This window comes from Hemibagrus wyckioides, linkage group LG01 (assembly GCF_019097595.1).
Source record: "Hemibagrus wyckioides isolate EC202008001 linkage group LG01, SWU_Hwy_1.0, whole genome shotgun sequence".
NCBI lineage: Eukaryota > Metazoa > Chordata > Actinopteri > Siluriformes > Bagridae > Hemibagrus > Hemibagrus wyckioides.
This window is the reverse complement of record NC_080710.1, coordinates 9,177,209-9,202,711: the sequence shown is the minus strand read 5'-3', so window position 1 is coordinate 9,202,711 and position 25,503 is coordinate 9,177,209. Positions and strand designations below refer to the sequence as shown.

The following is a 25,503-nucleotide window of genomic DNA, read 5'->3' as shown; positions in this document are numbered from 1 at the left end:
CAATTCATCAAAATCTCCGTTTCCCCTGTCTACACAACACCACTGAAAACGGTGAGTTTTGGACTTTGTCAGGAGTTTTCCAAAAGCTCCATTTTCAACGACCTCAAACTGCATTAGTATGTGGACGAAAGGTCAAAACACAGAGAAAATCTCCCTTCTTAAAAATCCCTGGCTACATGTGGACATGGCCTTAGTTACAAGTGCACATGTACGGAAACACTGATACTGTACACTTCATTACAATACAGTTCACTAAGTTCTAAAGGCCTCTTCTTTCTTTCATGCAAGTCTTATTTTTTGGTGGTGCACTTATTGAGAAGTTTAAGAAAGAAAGCAATACAGAATAAAATTCATAATTCTCCAAATTATTACAGTCTTGCTTTTTATTTAAATAATTTACTTCTACTTTTACTTTCCACACTTGAATACATTCATAAAAAAATACTTTTGATACTTAAGTACAGTTTATTTCAGATACTTTAAGACTTTTACTCAAGTACTGTAGAATTATAATGGGTGACTAAGTTTTACTTGAGTCATTTCCTAACAAAATACCTGTACTTTTACTAAAGTATGGCTTTTGGGTACTTTATACAACACTGGTGAATTCAGAGATTCTCTTTCACATAGGGTAGATTTGACTATGCAAAAGCCAGCTGACGGCAATTCTTTATTCATGTCTTTATAAATGCACACAGGCTGAGCTAAGCATGTTTGACTATCTGTATTGAGTATTCGTTTGAGAGATTCAAGCAAGGATAAGGAAATCACTTCTGGACATTTGCATCAGACTGTGTTTATGTCTCATATGCTGTGAGCAGCAGCTGATTTGAGGTCAAGAGAAAGGAAATTAAATATAATTAAGCAAAGCTACATTTTCATTTTTGCCTTCTAAACATATGTCCAGCTCATAAAACAAGAACATATATGTACATATAGCACACATGAGATTTCTAGTAGCATTATTCTACTTTCTTTATTTAACATATTGAATCTTGCATGTTCTTGCTAGATTTGCAAACAGACAGATAGATAGATAGATAGATAGATAGATAGATAGATAGATAGATAGATAGATAGATAGATAGATAAAAACACTGTTTTCCCCCTTGGGCACACAATTTCAATATTATATTGTATTAAAAAACCACATATTCCCAAGCAGGCTTAAGTTTCGATCTTCAAGGGTTAAACAATACACTGCGGAAATAGAGAAGTGCCCATGCAAATGGGGCACAGAGGTTTGTGCATCAGGCTGCTTTTTTGTTTCCCTCTGTCTTTTCTTTGTGTTTTAACTTTTGCTGTAAATCTTATGGACCAGCAAAGTACCAAATAATTACAGAACCTGTGGTGAGAGTTTCTGTAAATCATATGACTGATCTGATTCTTCATCTAATTCACGTCTTCATTTTTGCTGAGTGCACAAGGTAAGTTCCACACAATAATGGAATTATGTTAAAAAAGAAAATAGATTACTTACAGTTTAAGCATAATTATATTTCTATACTTATACTAATATATACATATTTCTGAAACATGATGTGGAATGATGTAAAGTGGAGTTACTTTTAATTGTCTGTAAATGGTCTGTATCAGAATAATGTCTGTATTGTATGTGTCATTATTTTATGTCTGTACATTTGAATAATGGTATCACCATTGTTTAGGTGTGACTTATGTAACTGTGACGTGCATTTATATTTCCTGTAAATTGTATGATCTCATTTCTTCTATCAGTTGAGTGTACAAGGGAAGTTCCTAGCAGGGAAATCTATATAACTTTAAACATATTTAGGATGTTTATTATAAATTAAACAATTAAAACACACACATACAGAAACATTGATGAGTTGTGGTTGTTTCTTCACTTCATCAATTTCTAAGGCGTTAGTTATCATTTTATGATCATCTGTGTCATATTTCACCATAAAACAAGGAAGCTTTACTTGGTTTACTTGTCTACAGCTTTTAAAATGTAAATTAAACTGTAATAGTTGTGTTAAAATGCTGTATTTTTAGTGTTTTGTAGTTACCTAGACATTCAATTAAAACTGCTGATTTAAAAAAGAAATTTTTGTTTCTTTTTTCTTTTCTTTTTTTACTTAATAGACATAAATATTCATTTGTTTGTTATAGTTTGAAATTGTAATTAAATGTTAATGTTGAAAATATGCTTAATTAAATGTTAATATATATTTTTCAATGAATCGTTATCAGTTTATTCTTAACTCAATCATGCAAAATCAATTACTTACAATGAGTGTTTTTATTTAACAGTGGCCCTACCTGATTAAGATCAAGTCATCAACCAACAACAGAAGCAAATGCTGGTGTTGCTGCATTCTTTGATCCAAATTTAGCTCTTAAGTTGTCTGCCTAGTTTTTCAGGTAAGGCTCATTGTACAAAGAGATGCCAATGCATTACACAGTGTACTGTACACTATGGGTGTGTTCACACTGAATACTTCAGTCCAGTTCAGGGTCAGTTCAGATTTGTTTTCCATACTGAATTTTAGATTAATTACAAACTGTGGATCAATTAGACAATTCCACTTGTCACATTTGTAAGTACGTTTGCAAAAGTTTGTAGTCCAGGAAATAAGAATCCTTGGGCAGGTGGTACCCCAGCATGCAATGGAAAAGGGTAAGCTATGTGGTCAAGTGTCAATAGTGAGTTTTGGGCTTATAGCCCATGGCAAAATTTGGCCCCAATCATATTTGTATCAGAAAGTTTCAAATAAATCTACTGACCTCCTGGTTAAATTTCTGGATATGACCAATAGTTTCTGGATACCTGAAACCTGGAAGTGAGGTCAATTCCACTGTGGACCCTAGTCACTTATTGTGTCCTCTGCTTTTGGAAGCAAAAAACAGGTGTAGAGAAATTTGGCTATAGTCAAGGCATAGATGAGTCTGGAAAGTGACTTGGAGAATTACTCTATGATAAGAAGAATGATGGTGATACCTTGGGATTCAGAAGGTTAGGAAATCTATGGCTCTGTCATACAAGGGCCATTGGGTTGTGGGCAGTGGGATTAACTTAGTTACAGACATGGCTTGAGGGACCTTCAACTGGATGAGTCAATGTTGGTCCACCAGTACCTAAGCAGAGTGTAAATGCATTGATACGTAGGCAGCTAGGAACAAAGAGCTCATGAGGAAGACAGGAGTGCGTGTTCCTGCCGAGTGACTGTCCAGTTGTCAATGGATGCACTGTGTGTGTGTTCAGTTGAGGAATGGGCTCAGGGCCCAGCAGAATGGACCAGGAAAGAAAACCTGCTTTAGCATTAGAGCTGGGGTGATAGGACAGAGTGAAATGTAAGCAGTCAAAAAACAGAGACCAGCAGGGTTGTTGCGGCTTTGGGTACTGGGCCATTCAGAGGTGGCTGTTCAACCTCCTCCAGTGTCTCCCACTCCTTCAGAGCCAACTTGATGGCTAGCAGTTCTCAATTTTCAATGTTGTAATTGTGCTCACTGGGTAGACTGCCTCCAGGAAAAGAAGGCCACAGTATTGAGCTTTGGCATCTTCCTGAAACACTGTGACAGAACCCAACTCCTGTTTCAGAGACGTTCACTTCCACATCAAAGGGCTTTGTTGGGTGCTGTTTTTAAACTCCACCAAATATACTAAATAATCAGGGATAATGACCTTACACAATAAATAATGTTCCATTAATCCTTGTGAGCAAAAGTGTCTTATCTTAAAGCACAAGACAGCAGGTATATATAGGGAAGGTAATTATTGAAACATAATGAATAGGTGAAGAGGTGGGGAAAGGGAGGCAGGATCGGTTGGGGCAAGTACATGTGCAAACACAATGTAAACAAAAGCACAAGGGAACATAAAGAAACCCTGCCAGACTGCTCTCTGGTGTTCTGCCAGGGAACTGTCCAGCAGTCTGTGACAGTAAATGTAACCCAAGATGATTAATGATTAACTAATCTGTCTGTGTGTGTGTGTGTGTGAACACCATACACCTGACTGAAAAATACAAAGATGTAATAATGTAGACTTAACTGTTGAGACTTGTATCATAATTGCTTAAATATGTATTTCTTCATTTCTTACATTTATACCACCAGTTGACTGCTGAGCCAAAAGTACATTTTCAACAAGGTAATATAGTTATTTTTGGCTTAACATAACATACAATACACAGATAATAATATAATATATAATTGCGTCTTATATTCTGTGTTTTATTTGAGTTTTACAATTCAATTCAAGATTGCTAGATAAGTCTCTGGCTTATCTTTTAAATATACAACACAAAACACAATGACAGAAAGTATATATATATATATATATATATATATATATATTACGTTACGTGTTTTTTAAATAAGAAAAATGTACTTTATAAATAACAAATAATGTATAAAACAATAATAATACATAATAAAAGAGAATGTAAAGAAATAAACTGTTTTTATTAAGTGTATTTACATTGAAGATCAGACGAAGGTGCTGGCGGACGTGGAGGAGATTGGCGGAGGAGGGTGGCGGAGTTTTTCATTTCGTGCTCTATCGTTTAACTTAACTTACTCGCTACACACTTAATGCTACAATTACTTGCTAAATTTAACTTACACACTATGCTACACTTTATCGCTAAACTTAATTGCTACTTTTTCTTTTTTTTTTTTGTTTTTTCACTTCACTTAATCATCTTCTTCACTGACTTTTGCCTTTTTCGCCACACTTTCCTCGGTTTCACTTGCACGGAATTTCAATAAAAACCTGTCCAAGGAGGTTTGTTTCTTCCTCCCTTTCAAAATGTTTGGAAAATGAGTGATGAAGTGTCCTTACACAGCGCCAACGCACGACCTGGAGAGATAACCACGTGAAATGAATGCTTGTTGGGCTACCTAGTGGCTGGTGGTGTAAGCTCGCTCGATCGTAACTCAGATCTCGGCTCATATCTTAAAGCAAAAAATAGACTGAGCGACGGCTCGTATCTCGAAAAACTCGTAAGTTGAGTCACTCGTAAGTCAAGGTTTCACTGTGTATATATATATATATATATATATATATATATAAAGATTGTGTCATTATTAATGATTGAACTTCTGAAAATAAAACACACACACAATTATTTAATACACAATCTTTATATAAAGATTGTGTATTAAATAATTGTGTGTGTTTTATTTTCAGAAGTTCAATCATTAATAATGACACAATCAAGTCTTCATTTTGTCTCCTGGAACACAAATGGTATTAAAACAAAGTTCCAAAAATTGTTGATGAGCCTTAGTAACCTTCATGCTGATGTTGCCTTCATACAAGAGACACATGTTGAGACAGACGATGACATCCTGAAAGATGTTGAAGGCTGGAGATCCTACTTCACTGTGTACAGCTCGAAAAGCAAAGGAGTCGCAATGCTGATAAGAGACAGCGTACCATTTGAGTACATACGCCATGATGAGGATTATAGTGGAGGTTACATTGTGCTATTCTGTAAACTGTATGGTGATGTAAGGACTCGTCAGGCGCCGGTGTATTAGAATCCATCAGCAGATTTATTGAAGAACAGAAGACAGGTAATCGTAGTCAAGGAAACGTAAGCAAGGGTCAAGTACCAGAAAACTAACACTCAGCAAACTAGTCAAAAACGCAAATCCGAAACTCGTAGCAAAGAGAATAAACAGGCAAGGTCATACATGAAGTAGCTAAACAGGAACTGAATCAAGGCTTGGCAAGTAACGCTAAACGGAAACAATGCTTCGCAACTGAGTGAAGGTGGCGAGCTGCTTAAATACACCTCTGTACCGGAAGTGGGCAGAGATGGTTAATATTCGGGCGATGGCTCCCTCTGGTGTTCAGGCCCAGGCTGCCTAGTGACAGAACCCCCCCATCTAGAAACATCTCCAGGTGTTCGTCGTCGAGGGTGCTCCCTCGGACGAGGAGCAGGTCTGTGGGGAAAGTTTTGGTGAAACTCCTCTATGAGTCTGCTGGGTCCAGGATGTCGCGAGCATTGACCCAGCAGTGCTCCTCGGGGCCGTACCCCTCCCAGTCCACCAAGTATTGGAGGCGACTGCCCTGGCGACATGAGTTCAAAATGGTGTTAACTCGGTAGGCGAGGGAGCCGTCAACGTCCAGGGGAGGGGGCGGTTCGTGAGTATTGGGGTTCGTTGTCTGGGGTCCGTAATAAGGCTTGAGCAGAGACACATGAAACGTGGGCGAGATGCTATATGAGGCGGGCAGTTCAAGGCGATAAGAGACCGGATTTATCTGGCGAACAATCTTGAAAGGGCCTATGAATTTCGGGCTGAGTTTACGGCAGGGTAGTTTCAGTTTCAGGTTACGTGTGGACAACCAAACCCTTTGCCCCACCTGGTAGGCTGGGTGAGGCTGACGTCGGCGGTTGGCTTGAATAACCTGCCTTCGAATCGCCCTCTGTAGGCGGACATGGGCTCTTTCCCAGGTCTCCTGGCTGCGCTTGGACCACTCATCTACCGCGGGGACGTCGGAGGGCTCTCCGGACCAAGGGAACAGCGGTGGTTGATAGCCTAATACACATTGGAACGGCGTTAGTCCCGTGGAGGAATGAGTCAAAGAGTTCTGGGCATATTCGGCCCATGGGAGGAACTCGCTCAACCTGTGTTGTTCTTTGCTGCAGTATGCTCTCAGGAACCTTCCCAGCTCTTGATTCAGGCGTTCGGCTTGACCGTTGGATTGGGGATGATACCCAGAGCTCAGACTAACCTTGATCCCCAATTGTTTGCAGAACTCCTGCCAGACGCTGGAGATAAACTGGGTGCCGCGGTCCAACACTATGTCCTCCGGGAGGCCAAAATTACGGAACATGTTCTGAAAGATGGCCATGGCGGTTTCCATAGATGTAGGTAAGCCTCTCATGGGGACGAGTTTACACGCCTTGGAGAACCGGTCGATGACTACCATGATGGTTGTGAAACTGCGAATCGGGGAGATCGGTGAGGAAATCTATGGAAATGTGAGACCAGGGACGGCGTGGGATAGGTAATGGTTCCAACAGGCCCTCAGGCAAATGGCGGCCAGTCCGAGACTGGGCACAAACGGAGCATGAGCGTACAAACCCCTCCACATCCTGGTTAAGAGAAGGCCACCAAAAGGTTTGACGTAGCAACCGGGTCGTGCGGTGTATGCCTGGGTGGCCTGTACTGGGGCTTTCGTGGGTCCACCTGATCAGTCTCTGACGGAGAGCTGTGGGCACGAAACGCTTGGAAGGAGGACAGTTCGGGGGTGGTGCCTCTGAGGTGTAGGCCTGTTCGATTTCCCTCATGAAATCCCAATGTATGGGGTCTACTAGAACAGAAGGTGGGAGGATGGTATCTGGGTATCTGGAGAGCGCGTCAGCTTTACCGTTCTTGGACCCCGGACGATAGGTGACTGTGAACTTGAATCGTGAGAAGAACAGTGCCCACCTGGCTTGGCGTGAGTTCAGGCGTTTAGCTTCACGAAGATACGCAAGGTTCCAGTGATCAGTGAGAATGAGAAACAGGTGAATAGCCCCCTCCAACCAATGCCTCCACTCCTCTAGGGCAGACTTCATGGCTAGCAGTTCCTTGTTGCCCACATCATAATTCATCTCCGCTGGTGTGAGTTTGCAGGAGAAGAAGGCGCATGGGTGCAGTTTGCCCGACTCTGGCTGGCATTGAGAAAGTACTGCCCCTACTCCGCAGTTAGAGGCGTCCACCTCCACGGTGAAAGGCAGGTCAGGTCATGGGTGTCGGAGTAAGGGGGCAGAGGAGAAGCTCTGCTTGAGCCTATTGAAGGCTGTCCTGGCTTGGTCAGTCCACCTTAATTTCCGTGGGTTTCCTTTCAGCGATGAGGTCAAAGGACTGGCTATGGTGCTATAATTCTGGATGAAACGGCGGTAAAAGTTTGCAAACCCCAGGAATCGTTGTAGCTCCTTAATACTGGTGGGTTCCGGCCAAGACGTGATAGCTGCCACTTTGGACTGGTCCATTTCCACTCCATTTTGAGAAATCACATACCCCAGAAACATTATGGAGGAGCAGTGGAATACACACTTTTCCAGTTTTACAAAGAGGTTGTGGTCTGTGAGACGGTGAAGGACGGCTCGAACGTGAGAAACATGTTGGTCATGGTCGGATGAGTAAATCAGTATGTCGTTGATGTAAGCTATAACGTGACTGTGGAGCATGTCTCTGAATATTTCGTTAATCATGGATTGAAAAACTGCAGGGGCATTGGTAAGTCCATATGCCATGACTAAATACTCATAGTGTCCATTTGTCGTGTGAAAAGCAGTCTTCCATTCATCTCCCTCCTTTATCCTGATCAGGTTATAGGCACTGCGCAGATTGAGCTTAGTAAATACTTTAGCTCCTTGTAGCTGTTCGAGGGCAGCTGGAACTAACGGGAGAGGATAGGGGTAAGGCACGGTGATGGCATTCAAACCTCGGTAGTCAATGCATGGCCGGAGACCTCCGTCCTTTTTCTCCACAAAGAAAAAACCTGCAGCAGCCGGTGATGTAGAGGGTCGGATATATCCAGCCGTGAGGGCCTCTTCGATGTAGTCCTCCATGGCCTTTTTTTCTGGAATGGAGAGGGGGTAGACTCGACTCTTGGGTGGTGTGGTGTTGGGGAGGAGCTCAATGGCGCAATCCCATGGTCTGTGCGGTGGGAGCCTGGTCGCTTTCTCCTTAATGAAAACCTCTCGCAGATCGTATCCACTCCCTGGCGCAACTCCAGCAGCTGTAAGGAAACATCCTTGCCTCCAGCCGGGTATTCGAATACCTCCTTGATTAAGTTCGCGAAATAATCCGCGGACGCTTTGAGGATCAGAGTCCCAAACCTCTACCGGTAAGCAGGGATAAAATAAACGCGCACCTGGTTCTCTCGTCGCCGTACGCCTCTGGTTGATGAGCAAAGTAGTTGTCGCATTGACGTAGAAATCCCCGGCAGCGATCGGCGGATCCGTCGAACTTTTCCGGCCGGGCGAAACGGGGAAGTTCGCTGCGCACATAGAGTGCCGGCGTAGCGGCAGCTGCTTGGTCTCGTGGCTGTTGCTAGAGTTGCTGATTCGCGGCTTTCAGGGAGTCAACTTCCTCTTGATACGCTAGGATGAGGACTCGCTGTCGCCATAACGCCGCTTGCATATCCGCTGGATTCATCTCTGGCGAAGCATTCTGTAAGGACTCGTCAGGCACCGGTGTATTAGAATCCATCAGCAGATTTACTGAAGAACAGAAGACAGGTAATCGTAGTCAAGGAAACGTAAGCAAGGGTCAAGTACCAGAAAACTAACACTCAGCAAACTAGTCAAAAACGCAAATCCGAAACTCGTAGCAAAGAGAATAAACAGGCAAGGTCATACACGAAGTAGCTAAACAGGAACTGAATCAAGGCTTGGCAAGTAACGCTAAATGGAAACAATGCTTCGCAACTGAGTGAAGGTGGCGAGCTGCTTAAATACATCTCTGTACCGGAAGTGGGCAGAGATGGTTAATATTCGGACGATGGCTCCCTCTGGTGTTCAGGCCCAGGCTGCCTAGTGACAGGTGAACAATACACACTGGTTAATGTGTACAATCATAAGGCAGACAAAAATGTCTTGGGTAGACTGAAAGAGTATTTGATGGAAAAAGCTGAGGGTCTGCTAGTGGTTGGAGGAGACTTCAACACAGTTTTACATCCCAGCTTTGATTGGAGACATTCAAAGTCTCAAGAAAGGCTTTCAACACTGAGAGCTTTTTTAGAAGATTTTACTGTTTCCCTCAATCTCAGAGACACCTGGTCATACAAACACCCTGCTGTAGATGGCTTTACATGACGTCAGAATGACAGTCACTCCAGGATAGACATGTTTTTCCTGCCAGAGCACAAAATGGGACTGGTGGCTAATATTAATGTAGCATATGAGGAAGCTGAACTACAGGATATTTCTGATCATTATCCTCTTGTGCTAGAACTCACAGTTCAGTGCAGAACTGAAACAAACATCCCAAAGGTTGCCTCAAAGTTGTCTAAGCCTTTTACATACACACCTGACAGAAGACCAGGGAAGATTAGTGGGGCAGAAATTCTGAGTGCCATTAAATCTTTGACTGACTTTGAAGAATACTCACTTGATATGAAAGATGTGAAATACTATAAAAAGCATCGCTGTCAACTGTCTGAGACCTTAAAGACTGAATACAATTCAGTGATAAAGAAGAAAGATGTAGGACACACCTTTGATGTTAAGGATTTAATATTATCACAGATTTTAGCAAAGCGTCTCAGTGAGTCCATCTCCCCCTTTTTTAAGAGAAAGATAGTGAGAAATCTTTATCCATTTTTCACTGTGACATTTGAGAGAGGCCCACAAAAAATCAAGTGGTCTTTCCTTGAGAGTAAACTTAAAATGCTACAACTTGAGGTGAAGAAGCCAGACCAGATCTCTTTTGCCCTCACACCAGAGCTCAGCATTCTGGATTACCTGCTCCCTGAAGAAGAAGACTCTTCTGAACTCGGATTGTTGAAGCCTGGGTGTCCACTCACCAAATTTATCTTCAGCCTGGCTCTGAATGAACTAGAAACCTTAGCTTTAAATAACTTCTGTAAGGTCACTGTTTGCTATCACAGACAGGTTCTGCACATACATACAAACTCAATCACAAACTCAGATTTTGTGGATGTTTTCGTGAACACTTTTAAGGAAATTTCAGGACTTAAAATAAGTATGGTAATATAAAATAAGTAACATTGACTCATTACATATTTACTCATACTCATTACAAATCTCAAAGTTTCTTCTCTCATTTAGGCTATGATTGTATGCTGTATACAAAGTGTACACTGTGTTGTGTTTAGTGTTCAAATCCTGAAAGTCTCTTAAGACGTCAAAGAGATGTCTTTACCTCAAAACAAAAATTTGTCTTGGTTATTGTCTAATGTATATATGCTGAGATAACATATTTAAATAGTTTTAGAAAATGTATTTGTAATGTTAAACAACACTTTATAATGGATTTAAATTACAGTGAAGGCTCTTTATATTTAGTTAACATTTACCTTACATATTTATACTACCTGCAATTATATGTATTCATACTATAATTTTTTGTTGTTACATGATGTAAATTAAAGAGTATACAATAAACAACTTCTCCACTCCTGAAACAATAACAGTCAGAATCAGAATACTTTATTGATCCACTCAGGGAAATTGTATTACTTTAACCCCAGAGTGTGCAGAATAGTGCTAAAAATAACCACTTGACTAACACCACCCATATTTCCTGTCTCCCCGTCACTACATCACTACAAGAGAAAGATGAGTTTCTGCAAGGAAATGTTTAAGCTACATCTACTTGGTGATGATAACACTTGCTCTTCTAAATCTCTTCTGTTTATTAAAGTAAGAAACACCTGACCATAAAAATCTAAACAGAACTAAATGGACAAACAAAAAGAAACAAGAAATTTTAGGTAATAAAATAGGCTATATTAACTTATTTCTTCTGCTCATTTACAACCAACAACAGAAATAGAGGCAGTAGGATTATGCATGTTTGCTATCTGTTTGATATCTGATTCTATAAGATCATTTTGAACTCTTCTAGTGAAGAAGAATAATTATGCCAGTGTTCCAATGAGTCTTACGTTGACTGTAAGTCAAGAGATGTTTTAGCCTCATTAAGAAATAGGTATATAATTAACTCAGAGGAAAGCCTTGGCTTTACAATATACTTGTTAGAGGTTTATATTTTATCTAAACCTACACTCTCATATCTAGTCAGAGGTAGTCTTTGAAGTGTGTTTCATGTACTAATATTAAAAGTAACTGGGGCAGATCAACTGGGGCAGAAACACAACTCATGGGGCAGAAAGCAGAAGACCAACTTATAGCAGAGCTGTGTACAGGGTCAGGAACTAATCAGAAGCTGACACCATTGGCTCAAAGGGGGCTTGGAGAAGCCCCTCCAGGACCACGTAGTGGAAAGCCTCAGCCACCTAGCACCGTGCAGGAGGTGAGAGACCAGACAACAGGCACATGACTCGCAGCAATGGCTGCCACATATACCTCAATGTAGAGGGTGATAGGCCCTCAAAGAGGCATGTCTGCAGGAACTCTAGCACTGTACTAATAGGGCAGTGAACTAGATCCTGACGAAGCCGATTACACCAGAGGTGAAAGTTGAAAATAGTCTCCACAACCTCATTTGGGAGAACAGAGTCTAGGAACTGGTCCCCCTTAGGAGTGCAATAAGCTCTCAGCGAGAGAAATCTTGTCTCTACCTAGGGCCAGATCTGGTGTGCCAACCTAAATAGGGGGTGCAAACACAGACCGATCTAATGACTGAATAAGGGGACCTCCAAAGGTAGCTCCTGAGTTTCAGGAGAAAGTGATTCAGCACTAGAAACATAGGGATCTTGTGGGCAAGCACGGCATCTCAATGCCTGGCTGCCACTCTCCACGACACACTTTAAGAGTGGGACCCAAGGTGAGAATATATAAGAAGGGTACAAAGCATGTGGCAGGATTGTCATCGCAAATCAGTCCTCAGAGCTGATCTGCAACACAGTGACCTTGAGCGTTAACATCCTGGACTTGTATGTTTCAGCATACAATTCAAAGCAAACAGGTCTAAAATTGGGTGTAGCCCAAGCTGGCAGCAGCTAACCCAGGAGGTGGCAACACATAAGGAGCAGGAGGATGGGTAGTCGTGGCTGAACCCCGAAGCACCGGAGGTGGCGGGGTAGGCAGCAATGAAAATTAGGATTCCTTCCTGGCCTTCCTTCCACATGGCGGAGATGGTTGTCTCTCGCCTGGGGGATCTGCCCCTAAACACTGGCCAGCCACCCAGATTTTACATGGGGTGGGTCAGGCTGCAGCACTAGCCTTCTTTTCCTGACTCAGCAGTCAAGGCTGGGACTGGTGGGTACTGGCCTAGCCCTAGCTCCTCACTGCGGCAAACGAAGAACAAGCTCTTAGGAGACACCTGGAAGTCAAAAAGAAAGGTTTGTCCCTTTTCTTTTATCTCTGTCAGATTGCCTCTCTGTGGGAACTAAATGCAGGCTTGAAATGGCCGATGGCATGGGCCATCTGCTTAGTGGCACAGAGGGCTAAATCTGTGGTCTGGAAGAGTTCAGACCTCATTGATGAGCCCCTTCCGGAAGATGAGCTCCTTTAGCAGGTCAGCTTGGTACAACTGCAAAACTGCCATATTGTGTGCAGCACCACAACGGCTTAACCTGCAGGATGGTAGACCTTCCCTATAAGGCTGATGTGGCCTGCCAGGGCCTCAGTAGGAATGCAGACTTTCTTCATGTACCCAGTGAAGGGGAGAGATAGCCTGCAGCCATCTCTTCAACCCTAGGCATCGCCGCATACCCTTGTTCATCAAAGTCCACCATGGCTGAATAGTCAGCAGTGGCTGAGGAGAACAGTCAGGCAGAATAAGGATTATTCCACAACCTCAACACCTCAGTATGAAGGTATGTAAATAAATAAATAAATAAATAAATAAATAAATAAATAAATAAATAAATAAATAAATAAATAAATAAAATTGGAGATGCCGGCATGGAGGTGAAAGGCGGTGTGAAGTTAGTCAGTGATTATCAAGCTCATTGTGGACAACACTAACTTTTAATTATGCCAAATTAAGCTAAGCTTAGCAGCAGCATGTGTGATCACCTCCAGGAGCTTTTAGAGCACCACAAAATGCGATGGCAATTCGAATGCTGTTCACTCATTGTTGCCTACATCGAGCCCCTCAGAGTGCGATGCAGATAACATTATATCCCCATCTAGGTCAGGAGAAATTGCAAAGCTTACATTTTAATGAAGGTGTAATTATGAAAATGATAAAGTTCCCAATAAAGGAAATTGTATAATAACTCTTTTACTGAAATAGAAGAAATTTGTGTCCATTCAAGTGCATATTGTGATTATAGCAAAAACAAGGACATACTAAATACTAAGAAACTCTGAAATTCATATGAAGCTTTTCTCTGAATTTGTAATGAAATCCCTTGTGTGAAAAATTATGTTAAGTTGCAATTTCTTTTTTTCTTACATTTTTAAGTAGTCCTTAAATAATTGTCACTTAATGACAATAGGATGGATAGGATAAAACCAATACAGTGTCATTTGCTTTTGTTGGTTGCAGTAGACTTTTCTCAATTGATTTAATATAAGTGACTTAGGAGTTAAGGAGAATATTACAATTGTAAAAAAAAATCACATTGAAATCAAATTGAAAACTTTCACTTAACAGTCCTGACAAGATAACAGAGATCAAGTGAACAAAGAGCATCAAAAGTAAACCCTGGTGTCTCTCTGTATTCTTTGATCCATTGTGGTCTCTCAAGCTGCTTTACTGGTCTTTCAGGTAACACTGTCATGACATTACACATTGTACTGCACACTGATGTAATAAAATTATTAGGAAGTTGTTGAAGTTGTTTCTTTCTTTACAGTATGGAAAGCCATAAATCTATACAAATTGTCAACAAATGTATGTTTTGTATATTAAACTAGTGCTTATGCAATCAAGCATAAAGTAGCAGCAATCTCATTTTCCTTTCCTGGAATTCTATACAGTAAAAACAATGAAAATCAACTTTTAATAATTTTCACTCTATATAATTTTCATACAGTTTTCAATAAGAGAACAGTTTCCCAACTGTCAGCTGACAGATGTGATTAACTTGTGTAAAGTATCTTCACTTCTTACATAGTTATTTCTTTAGTATAGTATAGTATAGAACACTATAAATAAAATATCATTTAGTCAGGTTTACATGTATCTTTACTAATATATACCTCACTTATATCCTTATTTACTTATATATATTTTTTTAATTTTTAGTGAATATTTGTTGAAAACTGTATTGAGAACATGATGAATAGAGATCTAAAACAAATCCTTCATAAATTTACGACCTGGTGTGAAATAATTAAAATAGGTGCTGTTTTATCCTAAAAAAATAAATAATATACTATAGAGAGTAATATTATAAAATTACTGTGATTTTAATTGTGTATTTTATTTACAGAAGTTCAATCATTAATCATGGCATCACAAGGAAAACGTCTCTGTATTGTCACGTGGAACACTCAGGGTATAAGAAGCCCACCCCAAAAGTTTTCAAATGTGTTGAGCTGTCTCAATGATCTTCAGGCTGATGTTGTCTTTATACAAGAGACACGTGTTGGGACAAAAAATTACCAAATGTTGACAGATGTTAGAGATTGGAAAATCTATTTCACTGTAAACAACTCCTCCAGCAAAGGAGTCGCAATACTGATAAACAACAATGTACCTTTTTATTACATATGCCATGATGAGGATTGTAGTGGAGGTTACATTGTGCTGTTCTGTCACCTGTATGGTGAACTCTACACACTTGTCAGTGTGTACAAACATAAGGCAGATAGAACTGTCTTGGGTAGACTGAAAGAGTATTTGATGGAAGCAGCTGAGGGTGTGCTAGTGGTTGGAGGAGATTTCAACACAGTTTTACATCCCAGCTTTGATCGGAGTCCTTCAGACTCGAACCATTCAGCATTTAGATCTATTTTAGAAGACTTTACTGTTTCTCTGAATCTAAGAGACACCTGGTCATACTTGCGCTTTGCTGATGAGGGTTTTACACGCCATCAGAATGACAGTCACTCTAGACTAGACATGTTTTTCATGCGCAGTGACACAATGAGACTAGTGTGTGGTATCAGAGTGGAAGACAACGAAATTTCTGATCATAATCCAGTTGTTCTGGTTCTTGAAGTGCAAGAACAGGCAGGAAGGAAATTTCCAAAAGTGGCCTTACTTTTAAAACAGCAACACATACAGGTATCAGAAGACCCAACAGGATATCAGGGAAGATCAGTGGGGCAGAAATACTGAGTGCCATCAAGACTTTGTCTGACTTAGAAGAGCAAAGACCTAATCGAAGACAAGTGGAGCACATCAAAAGTGATCCATGTTCAGTGACAAATTCTAAAGATAAAGTACAACAACATGTTAAAAACAAAATGTGTCTCTGACGCTTTTAAAGAATATCATCTTTCACAAGGCAGACACATCTTCAACGTGGAATATTTGATAATCTCTCATGTTTTAGCCAAACGTCTTAGTGCATACATTTTCCCCTGTTCTATACAAAAGCAAGAAACAATTCTTGATAAATTTCTCACTGTGACTTGTGACAAAGGCACACAAAAAATCAAGTCATCTTTCTTAGAGACAAGCCTCAGACTTGAAAATGAATGGAAAGAGAAACTGAGGCATTCTGAGCCCCCAGCAAAGTTCCATATTCTAGAATGTCTCCTTCCAGTAGACCAAGGCTCTTCTGGGAAACTTTTGCTGCCTGAATGTCCGCTCACCAACACTATCCTTAATTTGGCTCTGAATCTATCTATCTATCTATCTATCTATCTATCTATCTATCTATCTATCTATCTATCTATCTATCTATCTATCTATCTATCTATCTATCTATCTATCTATCTATCTATCTATCTATCTATCACATTTCACCATGAAACAAATGAAACAAGGATGTTTTAATTTGTTTACAGTAAAAAAGGAGTGTCTACAGTTTTTACACAGTACATTACACTGTAACATTTTACAGTCTTGTTCAAATTCTGTATTTTTCAGTGTTTTGTAATTAAACTTTGAAGTACTTTTAAAAACATTCATTTAAAATTGCTGATTTTATTTGTTCCTCCAGCTACAGGGAGCCTGTCCTCATAAACTGGTGTTAGATTCCTTTCATTTTCATTTCACTTCATCTCCTATCATTTCTAGATTTTGGTAAATTCATTGATTTTTTGGAGCTATTTGAACTCCTATGCTGCTTCTTTTTTCCCCATATTATTTTTAAAGTAGGTGTAATTATGAAAATGATCATGAAATCAAAGAATGTAGGAGTTTGTGTCAGTCAGACTGCATACTGTCATTAAAGCAAAAAAAAAGGGACACACCAAATACTATTTCATGAATATTTCTAACACTACTTTTTTCTCAGGTTGTGGCTAATATTAGTTCTAGTATCCTCTGTGTTAAACTGATAAAATTACATCAAGCTGCTTTTCCTTTTTTCTTTTTAGGTAGGCACTAAATTATAACTTTGTAGAATAATCATCACCCAGTTTTACACTTACTTGATTTATTTCAGTTTGAAATTTTAAATTATACATTAATAATGTTAATGAATCATAGTCTCTTTATTCTTAACTATAATCAAAGCAAAATCATTTACTGACAATGAAAGTTTTTATTTATGATTAGTGGCCAAGTAGTCAACCAGCTACAAAACACCCGTTACTGCATTCTTTGATCCTAATTTGGCTCTTAAGTTGTTTGCCTGGTAAGGCTTATAGTGAAAAACAAAAATAGATTACACATTCCACTGTACACTAAGGGTGTGTTCACACACGATGAATAATTGAGTCCACACCTAGGACCAGTTTAGGGGTCAGCTCAGGAAGAGGCTCATAATCAAAGATTTGTTTCCATATTGAAGAATTACTTCTAAACTATGGACTGAATATTCAATTCCATATGTCACCTTTGTGCAAGCAGGTTTGCAGAATGATAAGCACTGATGCCAGTTTCTTCTTTTTTTAAATAATTTGTAAAGTTCATAATTGGTTTGTGTTTTGAGTGTCACTTGACATTCAGGAGGTAAAAATGCTGTCAAAATTGTCATACCACTGTAATTTTTCTTCTGTTTGAGATAAAACCAGTGATTTTTTAAAAAATAATTTCTATTAATTTAGCTCCTATGAATCTCCTATGGAACTGAGCTAGCTGGGTTTCCTCATTAGCTTTCTATATGTTCTATAAACCCCTGCACTGTCCACAACTGTTGCTCAGTATGGCAGCAGAATTAGGTCCTGTAGATAAGCATGTATTTTTTTTTTAAGTATTTCTCAAATACCGGTTTGTTTTAGTTTTACAGTGTTTTATGAATTATAAATTATGAAAACTGACTCTGTTCAAATTTGTGTTATTGTTTTTTTGGATTATTTTCATTATTTTGGATATTTTTAATATTTTGGATATTTTTAATTGCCATAATTCATCCTCTTAATTTGTAACTACAACCAAAATGATTTGCTTTGGTGTGTTATCCTAAATGCTAATTTATCCTAAATTACATGTAAAAGATCAGTGGGTCCATTAGCTTAATATAGTTTGTAAAACCAGTTAAAGAAAATTACTTGCACTGGAAATGTAACTTAAGAGTTGTATGAACAAAGAACCTAGATCAAGTAAACTTTTTGTTTTATTTTGTTTACAGCATAAAAAGTGTTTTGACAATTTTTACACATAAAAAAGACACTGTAATGCTACATTTTTCACTGTTTTGTAATTATTTGCACATTTAATTAAAAGTGGAACAAAGAGGCGGTGGGTTGAACTGGTCACCTTACTCCCGAGTCCTCCTTCCCACCTATACACACCAGGGTTCTACAGACACACCTCTGTTTTAAAGTCTCAATACTTATTACACAGTTGTTACCAAGTGCTCCTCTAAACAGCTGACTAAGGGTCTAAACATGAAGCTAACTGAAAGCAGTGAAAGGCTATAAAAAAGATACCAAATGCTTCTACTCACAATTTTCAATGATCGAAATGGGGAAATATGGATGTCAATGTAAGATCTGAAAGTACAAGAAAGTCTTAAAACCCTTAAATTTACATTTCTGCCATTTGGCACACTCCCTTTTCCAGAGGGACATACAACATTTCTTTTAAGTCTCTATTAATTAATACATTAATAATGGTTCAATAGGTCACAGACTTATTATACAATCAGCCTAAAAACTGTGTTGGGAAATAACAGCAAGAAAATATGTTATCATATGTTAGCTAAACCTGGAAAAAAATGTTTAGCTTACATGAGTTGTTGTGCACGAGTCTACTATGCAGTGTTACTGTGGGGAGGTGCTATTAGGAATTGCCGATGAATTATGGAGTAATTATCTGAATCTGAGCATGCTTAGATTTAGGTCCTAATAGGGTTAAATGATATGGAAATACAGATGTGCTCATTCAAATGTATGCACAAATGTATACATTTGCATCCATCTGCTTTATGTTTTTCACTTTCCTTTCTCTTACATTGTAAGTAGCAGCAAAAATCTCTTTTATGCCATAATAAGCACCTTTTGCTGTAAACTTTGGAAACCAGATATTTTCAGTATTTGTGACTTGTTTTTTTTATATTTTTTTTCCTGTAAAGTTGACAAGGTCCTGTAAATCATAGAACTAACTGGATTCTTCATCTGACATTCCTGCAACCAGCTGAGGGCATAGGGTACGTTTTTATACACCATATTTTCAAACAAGACAATATTATATATTAATTTTATAATATATTGTTTACCTAAAAGCAGAAGTCTAAGACATAACAACACATGCAATGAGGACAGTTTAAGTGAATATATGAGTATGTTCATATGTATTTTTGTTATACACAAGTATTTCTCAGATACTGATTTTAGTTTTAAATTATGTCATTTTAATTACATTTGCATCCATCTGCAGTGCACATTACATGTGTTCAAATTTGTGTTAGTATTTTATGGCTTATTATTATTATTTTTTAATGACAATCAATTATCCTCTTTTAATTTTTAACTACAACCAAGATAATATCATTTGTGTTGGTTTGTTGTAGTAGATTTAGTTATTATAAAGGACCTAATATTAAAGATCAGCGGGGCCATTTGCTAATCATTGAGTTTAGGAGAGTCAGGGGAAAATTCTAATTGTTTAAGAAAATCACTTACAATGAAACCTTTTACTTAACAGTTGTCTGAATTAAGAACGGAGATCAAGGGTCATCAAAAACAAACACTGGTGCCTCTCTACATTTTTTGAGGTTTATACCCTGTCTGGTCTTTAAGGTAAGAATCCCCTGGCATTACACTGAGTGTAACATTTAAGAAAAGTGTGTTCAAATTCGTAGTCAATTTGTCTAAGCATACTTTAAGTATGTTTTTTTTTTTTTTTTTTTTTTTTACAGTATCAAGGATTATTCTTTTACAAATGTAAATACATTAAACTAGCAACTATCATCTTTCAGAAGTACAGTTTATTCAAGCTAAATTTATATGAACTACATAAACATGAACTCCATAAAAATACAAATAATCTGAACTTTTTCATTATAGCATGATAGTTACTAACATCTTTAATGGTTCCAATCACAAGCAGCACACCAATGAATAAAAGCAGCAACATCAGCCTTTTTAAAAAATAAACTGGCAAAACCCAAGATGATTCATCTGTGTAATGTGTTTGTGTATGCACAACATACACCTGACTGAAAAACACAAAGAGGAAAACTTTGCTGATACACTTGATCTTTCAACACATTTTATAATACAGAGGACAGAAAACAAGTAATCTATAATGTTTAAAAGGTAATCAGTTTAAAGGTCTGCAAACACATATGTAAATCAAGCTCAAAATCCATGACCCCACTTTAGTATGCAAGTAGTTCAAGTAAACATTACTTCTATATTTTTATATCAAATCATAGTTTTGTTCTGATTATGTTTTGCACAATATATCCACTATAAACAATAATTACCTAAAACCTTATTTCATAATTGCTTAGCATGTATTTCTTAATTTCTTACATTTGTACCACCAGCTGACTGCTGAGCCAAACGTACATTTTCAAGAAGGTAATCTGTATAATATAGTAATTTTAGCTTAACATAACAAACAATCAGTGGTGGGACCTTCTCTGCTGGCCTAAACAGACTTGCATTTTAATATATTTAATATATTTTTCCATAAATGTGTATTAAATTATTCCCAATAGTCTATTCTCTACATTTCATAGCTTTTCTCTCGGTTGCACTGCTTCCAGTAGTGTATATTTATGATAAGAATATTTATCCAATCATATTTCAGCTAGTGACTGACATCATGTGTTGCCTGGTCGTAAGGCCTTCAGAATTAATAGTGCAGGCGCCCGAAGCTTAAAATAAGTGGCAATGAAACTGTTCGATTAACCAATCAGATTTCGAGTTGGCATCACTGGGGCCATCTAGCAGGCATACGATTACATCAGCAATTTCCTGTCCTTTGACTGGATAATTGGAGTAGTCAGAGGCAGTGAACCACACATATACATTGTTTCTATATTCCCTGCATCTCATTTCAAATGCTGCGTCCTCCGGAGATTGCAGTTTGCTGCATACTTCATTAAGAATGTCTTTTTTGAGAAAAGTAACCGTAATAAAATGGACTATTCCTTGTGAGGTGTGAAATACTGTAGATTTATTTCTTTTTTACTTTGTTATTTAACGGGTGATTAGTATCTATTACCGTGGCGTCCAGGGGGGATTCTAGAATTTTCATTTAAGGGGGGCTCTGCGCCCAATGAGGGTATAATAGTAAAAACTTTTTGCAGCATTCCACTGTATTGCATAGATGTGTATAACATTTAAGTACTGAACAAGCCAAATACGAGTCTTCCTGATCACACACACACACACACACACACTTCTCCTCTGATCCTCGCTCTGTGACGCCGCGGTCTGTGGATTGAAGGATGTGCTGAAAGTGCATAAGTCTGCCGCCATTTTCATGTGAAATTTAAAGGGGACAGGCGATCACAAATTTGTGTACAGTTTATGGAGAATTGTAGAATTTTAGGAGGGCTGAATAGAAATGTTACCACCAAAAATGGCCTAGCGACGCCCATGTTGGCATCATAATGATGGTATAGAGGTGGATTAATTCAGGACAGACACCAGTGAAGGCCTAGGTGTGAAATGCATAGCTTGCCACTGCAAACAATAGACAGATAATAATATATAATTCTAATTATATATATTTGCATTTTATATGGTGCATTTTATTTGACTTTTACAAACGTTTAATCATTAATAATGACATTGCAAGCAGTAATCTCTATAATGTAGTATTTATTTTGAGTTTCATAAGACTGCTAAACCATACCATCAGAAATATTTAAATTATTTAAAAAAAAAAAAAAAAAGATTGTGTTTTGTAATAATTGCATGTGTGTTTTGTTTTACAGGAGTTCAGTCATTAATAATGACACAATCAAGCCTCTGTTTTGTCTCCTGGAACACAAATGGTATTAAAAAAACTTCAATGTCACCACAAAAGTTCTCAAAATTGTTGAGCAGCTTTAGAAACCTTCATGCTGATGTTGGCTTTATACAAGAGACACATGTTGGGACAGAAGATGACATCCTGAAAGATGTTGAAGGCTGGAGATCCTACTTCACTGTGTACAGCTCAAAAAGCAAAGGAGTCGCAATGCTGATAAGAGACAGCGTACCATTTGAGTACATTTGTCATGATGAGGATTATAGTGGAGGTTACATTGTGCTATTCTGTAAACTGTATGGTGAACTATTCACTCTTGTTAATGTGTACAATCACAAGGCAGACAAAAAAGTCTTGGGTAGACTGAAAGAGTATTTGATGGAAACAGCTGAGGGTGTGCTAGTGGTTGGAGGAGATTTCAACACAGTTTTACATCCCGGCTTTGATCGGAGTCATTCAAAATCTCAAGCAAGCCATTCACCACTGAGAACTTTTTTAGAAGATTTTACTGTATCTCTCAATCTCAGAGACACCTGGTCATACAAACACCCTGCTGTAGATGGCTTTACACGACGTCAGAATGACAGTCACTCCAGGATAGACATGTTTTTCCTGCCAGAGCACAAAGTGGGACTGGTGGATAATATTAATGTAGCGTATGAGGAAGCTAAACTACAGGATATTTCTGATCATTATCCTCTTGTGCTAGAACTCACAGTTCAGTGCAGAACTGAAACAAACATCCCAAAGGTTGCCTCAAAGTTGTCTAAGCCTTTTACATACACACCTGACAGAAGACCAGGGAAGATTAGTGGGGCAGAAATATTGCGTGCCATTAAGTCTTTGACTGATTGTGAAGAGTACTCCTCAACTGATATGAAAAATGTGAAATACTATAAAAAGCGTCGTTGTCAACTGTCTGAGACCTTAAAGACTGAATACAATTCAATGATAAAGAACAAAGATGTAGCAGACACCTACACGTTTGATGTTAAGTATATGATATTATCACAGATTTTAACAAAGCGTCTCAGTGAGTCCATTTCCCCTTCTTTCAAGGGAAAGATTGCGAAAAGTTTTAATACATTTTTCACTGTGACATTTAAGACAGGCCCACAGAAAATCAAGTGGTCTTTCCTTGAAAGAAAACTTAAGGTGCTACAACCTAAGGTGAAGAAGAATAAACAGATCTCTTCTGCCCTCACACCAGAGCTCAGCATTCTGGATTACCTGCTCCCTGAAGAAGAAGACTCTTCTGAACTCAGACTGTTGAAGCCTGGGTGTCCACTCACCAAATTTATCTTCAGTCTGGCTCTGAAGGAGCTAGAAACCTTAGCTTTAAATAACTTCTGTAAGGCCACTGTTTGCTATCACAGACAGGTTCTGCGCATACATACAAACTCAATCACAAACTCAGATTTTGTGGAATTTTTTGTGAACCTTTTCAAGGAAATTTCAGGACTTGAAATAAGTACGGTAATACAAGAAAGTAACACTGACTCCAACATACTGACTCCAACACTGACTTGTACTTAATCACATATTTACTCATACACATTACAAATCTCAAAGCCTCTTCTCTCATTTAGGCAATGATTGTATGCTGTATACAAAGTGTACATTCTTTGTGTTGTGTTTAGGAGATTGTTCAAATCCTGCTGATGTCAAAGGTTTTCCTCTGTTTTAAATAGTTAGCACTCGAAAGAGACTTAATGTCTCCTTTTTTGTCCCAATTTATTTCTCCAAAGGAATTTTACGAGAAACTTGAGAAATGCCTAAATTAATGACTAAATCAACCATGTGAGAATCCCTATTAAGTCTCCTAAGATGTCAAAGAGAAGTCTTTACCTCAAAACAAAAATTTCCCTTGGTTATTGTCTAATGTGTATATGCTGAGAAAATATATTTGAATTGTTTTGAGATAATGTATTTGTAATGTTTAACATCACTTAAAATCACTTAATATGTGTGTGTCCCATCCTGCAGTTGTATAGTGATGTGTAATCTATTAGTAAACATTTAACTTGCATATTTACACTAGTTGCAATTATGTGTATTCATACTTTTATTTTTTATTGTTTTGCTGTCTGCCTATAGGAATGATATTATTCACCTGAGACTTGTTCCAATAAGACTTACATTGACTGTCAATGACTATTGTGGAATAAAAATTCTACTGTACTCACTACTAAAATCTGACTCCAGCTCCACACTGACCCGACAGCTCAGTCTAAGTGAGACTCATAGTTAGTAAGGCCTCAAAACTAAATAAGCCGATCAAGCAGACTAGATGAATGCAGATAAGAGATTTTATTTTATAATCAGCGCTGACACAAGAATTGAGATGCTCACGCATGAACGTCCCAACAACCTCTCTCCGGGGAACTCCAACTACAGCCTTTATATACATTTCCCTTATCTTCCCTATGCAACACGTCACTGGTTCTTTGCCTAGACAATCCCACCCATCTTTCTTTTTGTAGACCTTTTAGATTCTTTTTTACACCATTATCTTTGAATTTACAACTTTTCAAACACCATTATAATTAAACTTCCCTAAATCATTATATTAAAAATTGGGCGTTTCCGCCCCCACCAGTGGGATTGTCTTTGGCCTCACTCTCGCCAACACCTCATTCTTCTTCAGGAGACAGCATGGGTAAGTCCTCAGTCCTTTAGGGGCCAACACCCTTTCTTTTATTACACTTCACGGCTTTTCTGATTTATCCGCTGTCTTCTACCTATGTACTCTAGATATTTCGCCTGGTACCACCATTGCCATCCAGCACGCACTGCGTTTACTTCATGATGAGATCACTGCTGCTCCAGGTACCAGTGGAGCGAAGATTGACCATAATAATCTAGGGTGCGTCTCTGCCATTGATTGGTCCAAGTTTGGAAAGCCTGGTACTGCAGAGAAGGCCTGCCAGACTGACATCATTGATACAACTATTTGTTCTTCAAAGCCCTTGCAGCCTGTGTGCAAGGCCCGTGACAGGCCAACATGCCGTGTTAAACCTTATATTGTTCTTAAGCTCAAACGACCTAACGAATAAACCTTACCTGAGAACTCACTCCTGCTGTCCCCCGATTATTTCACACTACATCAAACACACACCTCATACATATATCCTCATTTACAAAATTATCTCCCACATTCCCCCCTTTTGTGACTCAAGTCACAACACACTCAACTTGTTCAGACGCTATGCACACATGCCTTATATACGTACATAAATCAGCACAAGGATTATATACTCGTATGATTCGTTTTCAGTGTTTTACTACTATCATTGTGCTAGTAAACAATTGCATTTGGATTATATACTCGTTAAGGAATGTAATAAGTACTCCAAGCTCTGTGCAGGTACCACTGCATGTAGTTCTTCTCAGTCTTGCTATCGCCCACCTCACTCGTTCTCTCACATTCGCCAATCAATTTCA

General features: G+C 38.6%; 1 protein-coding gene across 2 annotated transcripts; it reads left to right on the top strand.

Moving 5' to 3' along the window:
* The first annotated feature begins 2,275 nt into the window (after positions 1 to 2,275).
* Positions 2,276 to 25,133, top strand: LOC131359729 (uncharacterized). Of its 2 annotated transcripts, XM_058399808.1 has the most exons (5): positions 2,276 to 2,388; positions 4,084 to 4,117; positions 19,205 to 19,279; positions 19,777 to 19,871; positions 22,025 to 25,133. In XM_058399808.1, the coding sequence occupies exon 5, from the start codon at positions 22,042 to 22,044 to the stop codon at positions 23,593 to 23,595; it is 1,554 nt and encodes a 517-aa protein (XP_058255791.1). In that variant the 5' UTR covers positions 2,276 to 2,388; positions 4,084 to 4,117; positions 19,205 to 19,279; positions 19,777 to 19,871; positions 22,025 to 22,041; the 3' UTR covers positions 23,596 to 25,133. The 2 variants fall into 2 exon arrangements, with proteins under 2 accessions (XP_058255791.1, XP_058255781.1); XM_058399798.1 differs by lacking the exon at positions 4,084 to 4,117.
* Positions 25,134 to 25,503: the final 370 nt, after the last annotated feature.

Excerpts from the sequence above, each read along its gene's own strand:
- LOC131359729 (XM_058399798.1), top strand. The coding sequence starts at position 22,042 with ATGACACAATCAAGCCTCTGTTTTGTCTCCTGGAACACAAATGGTATT.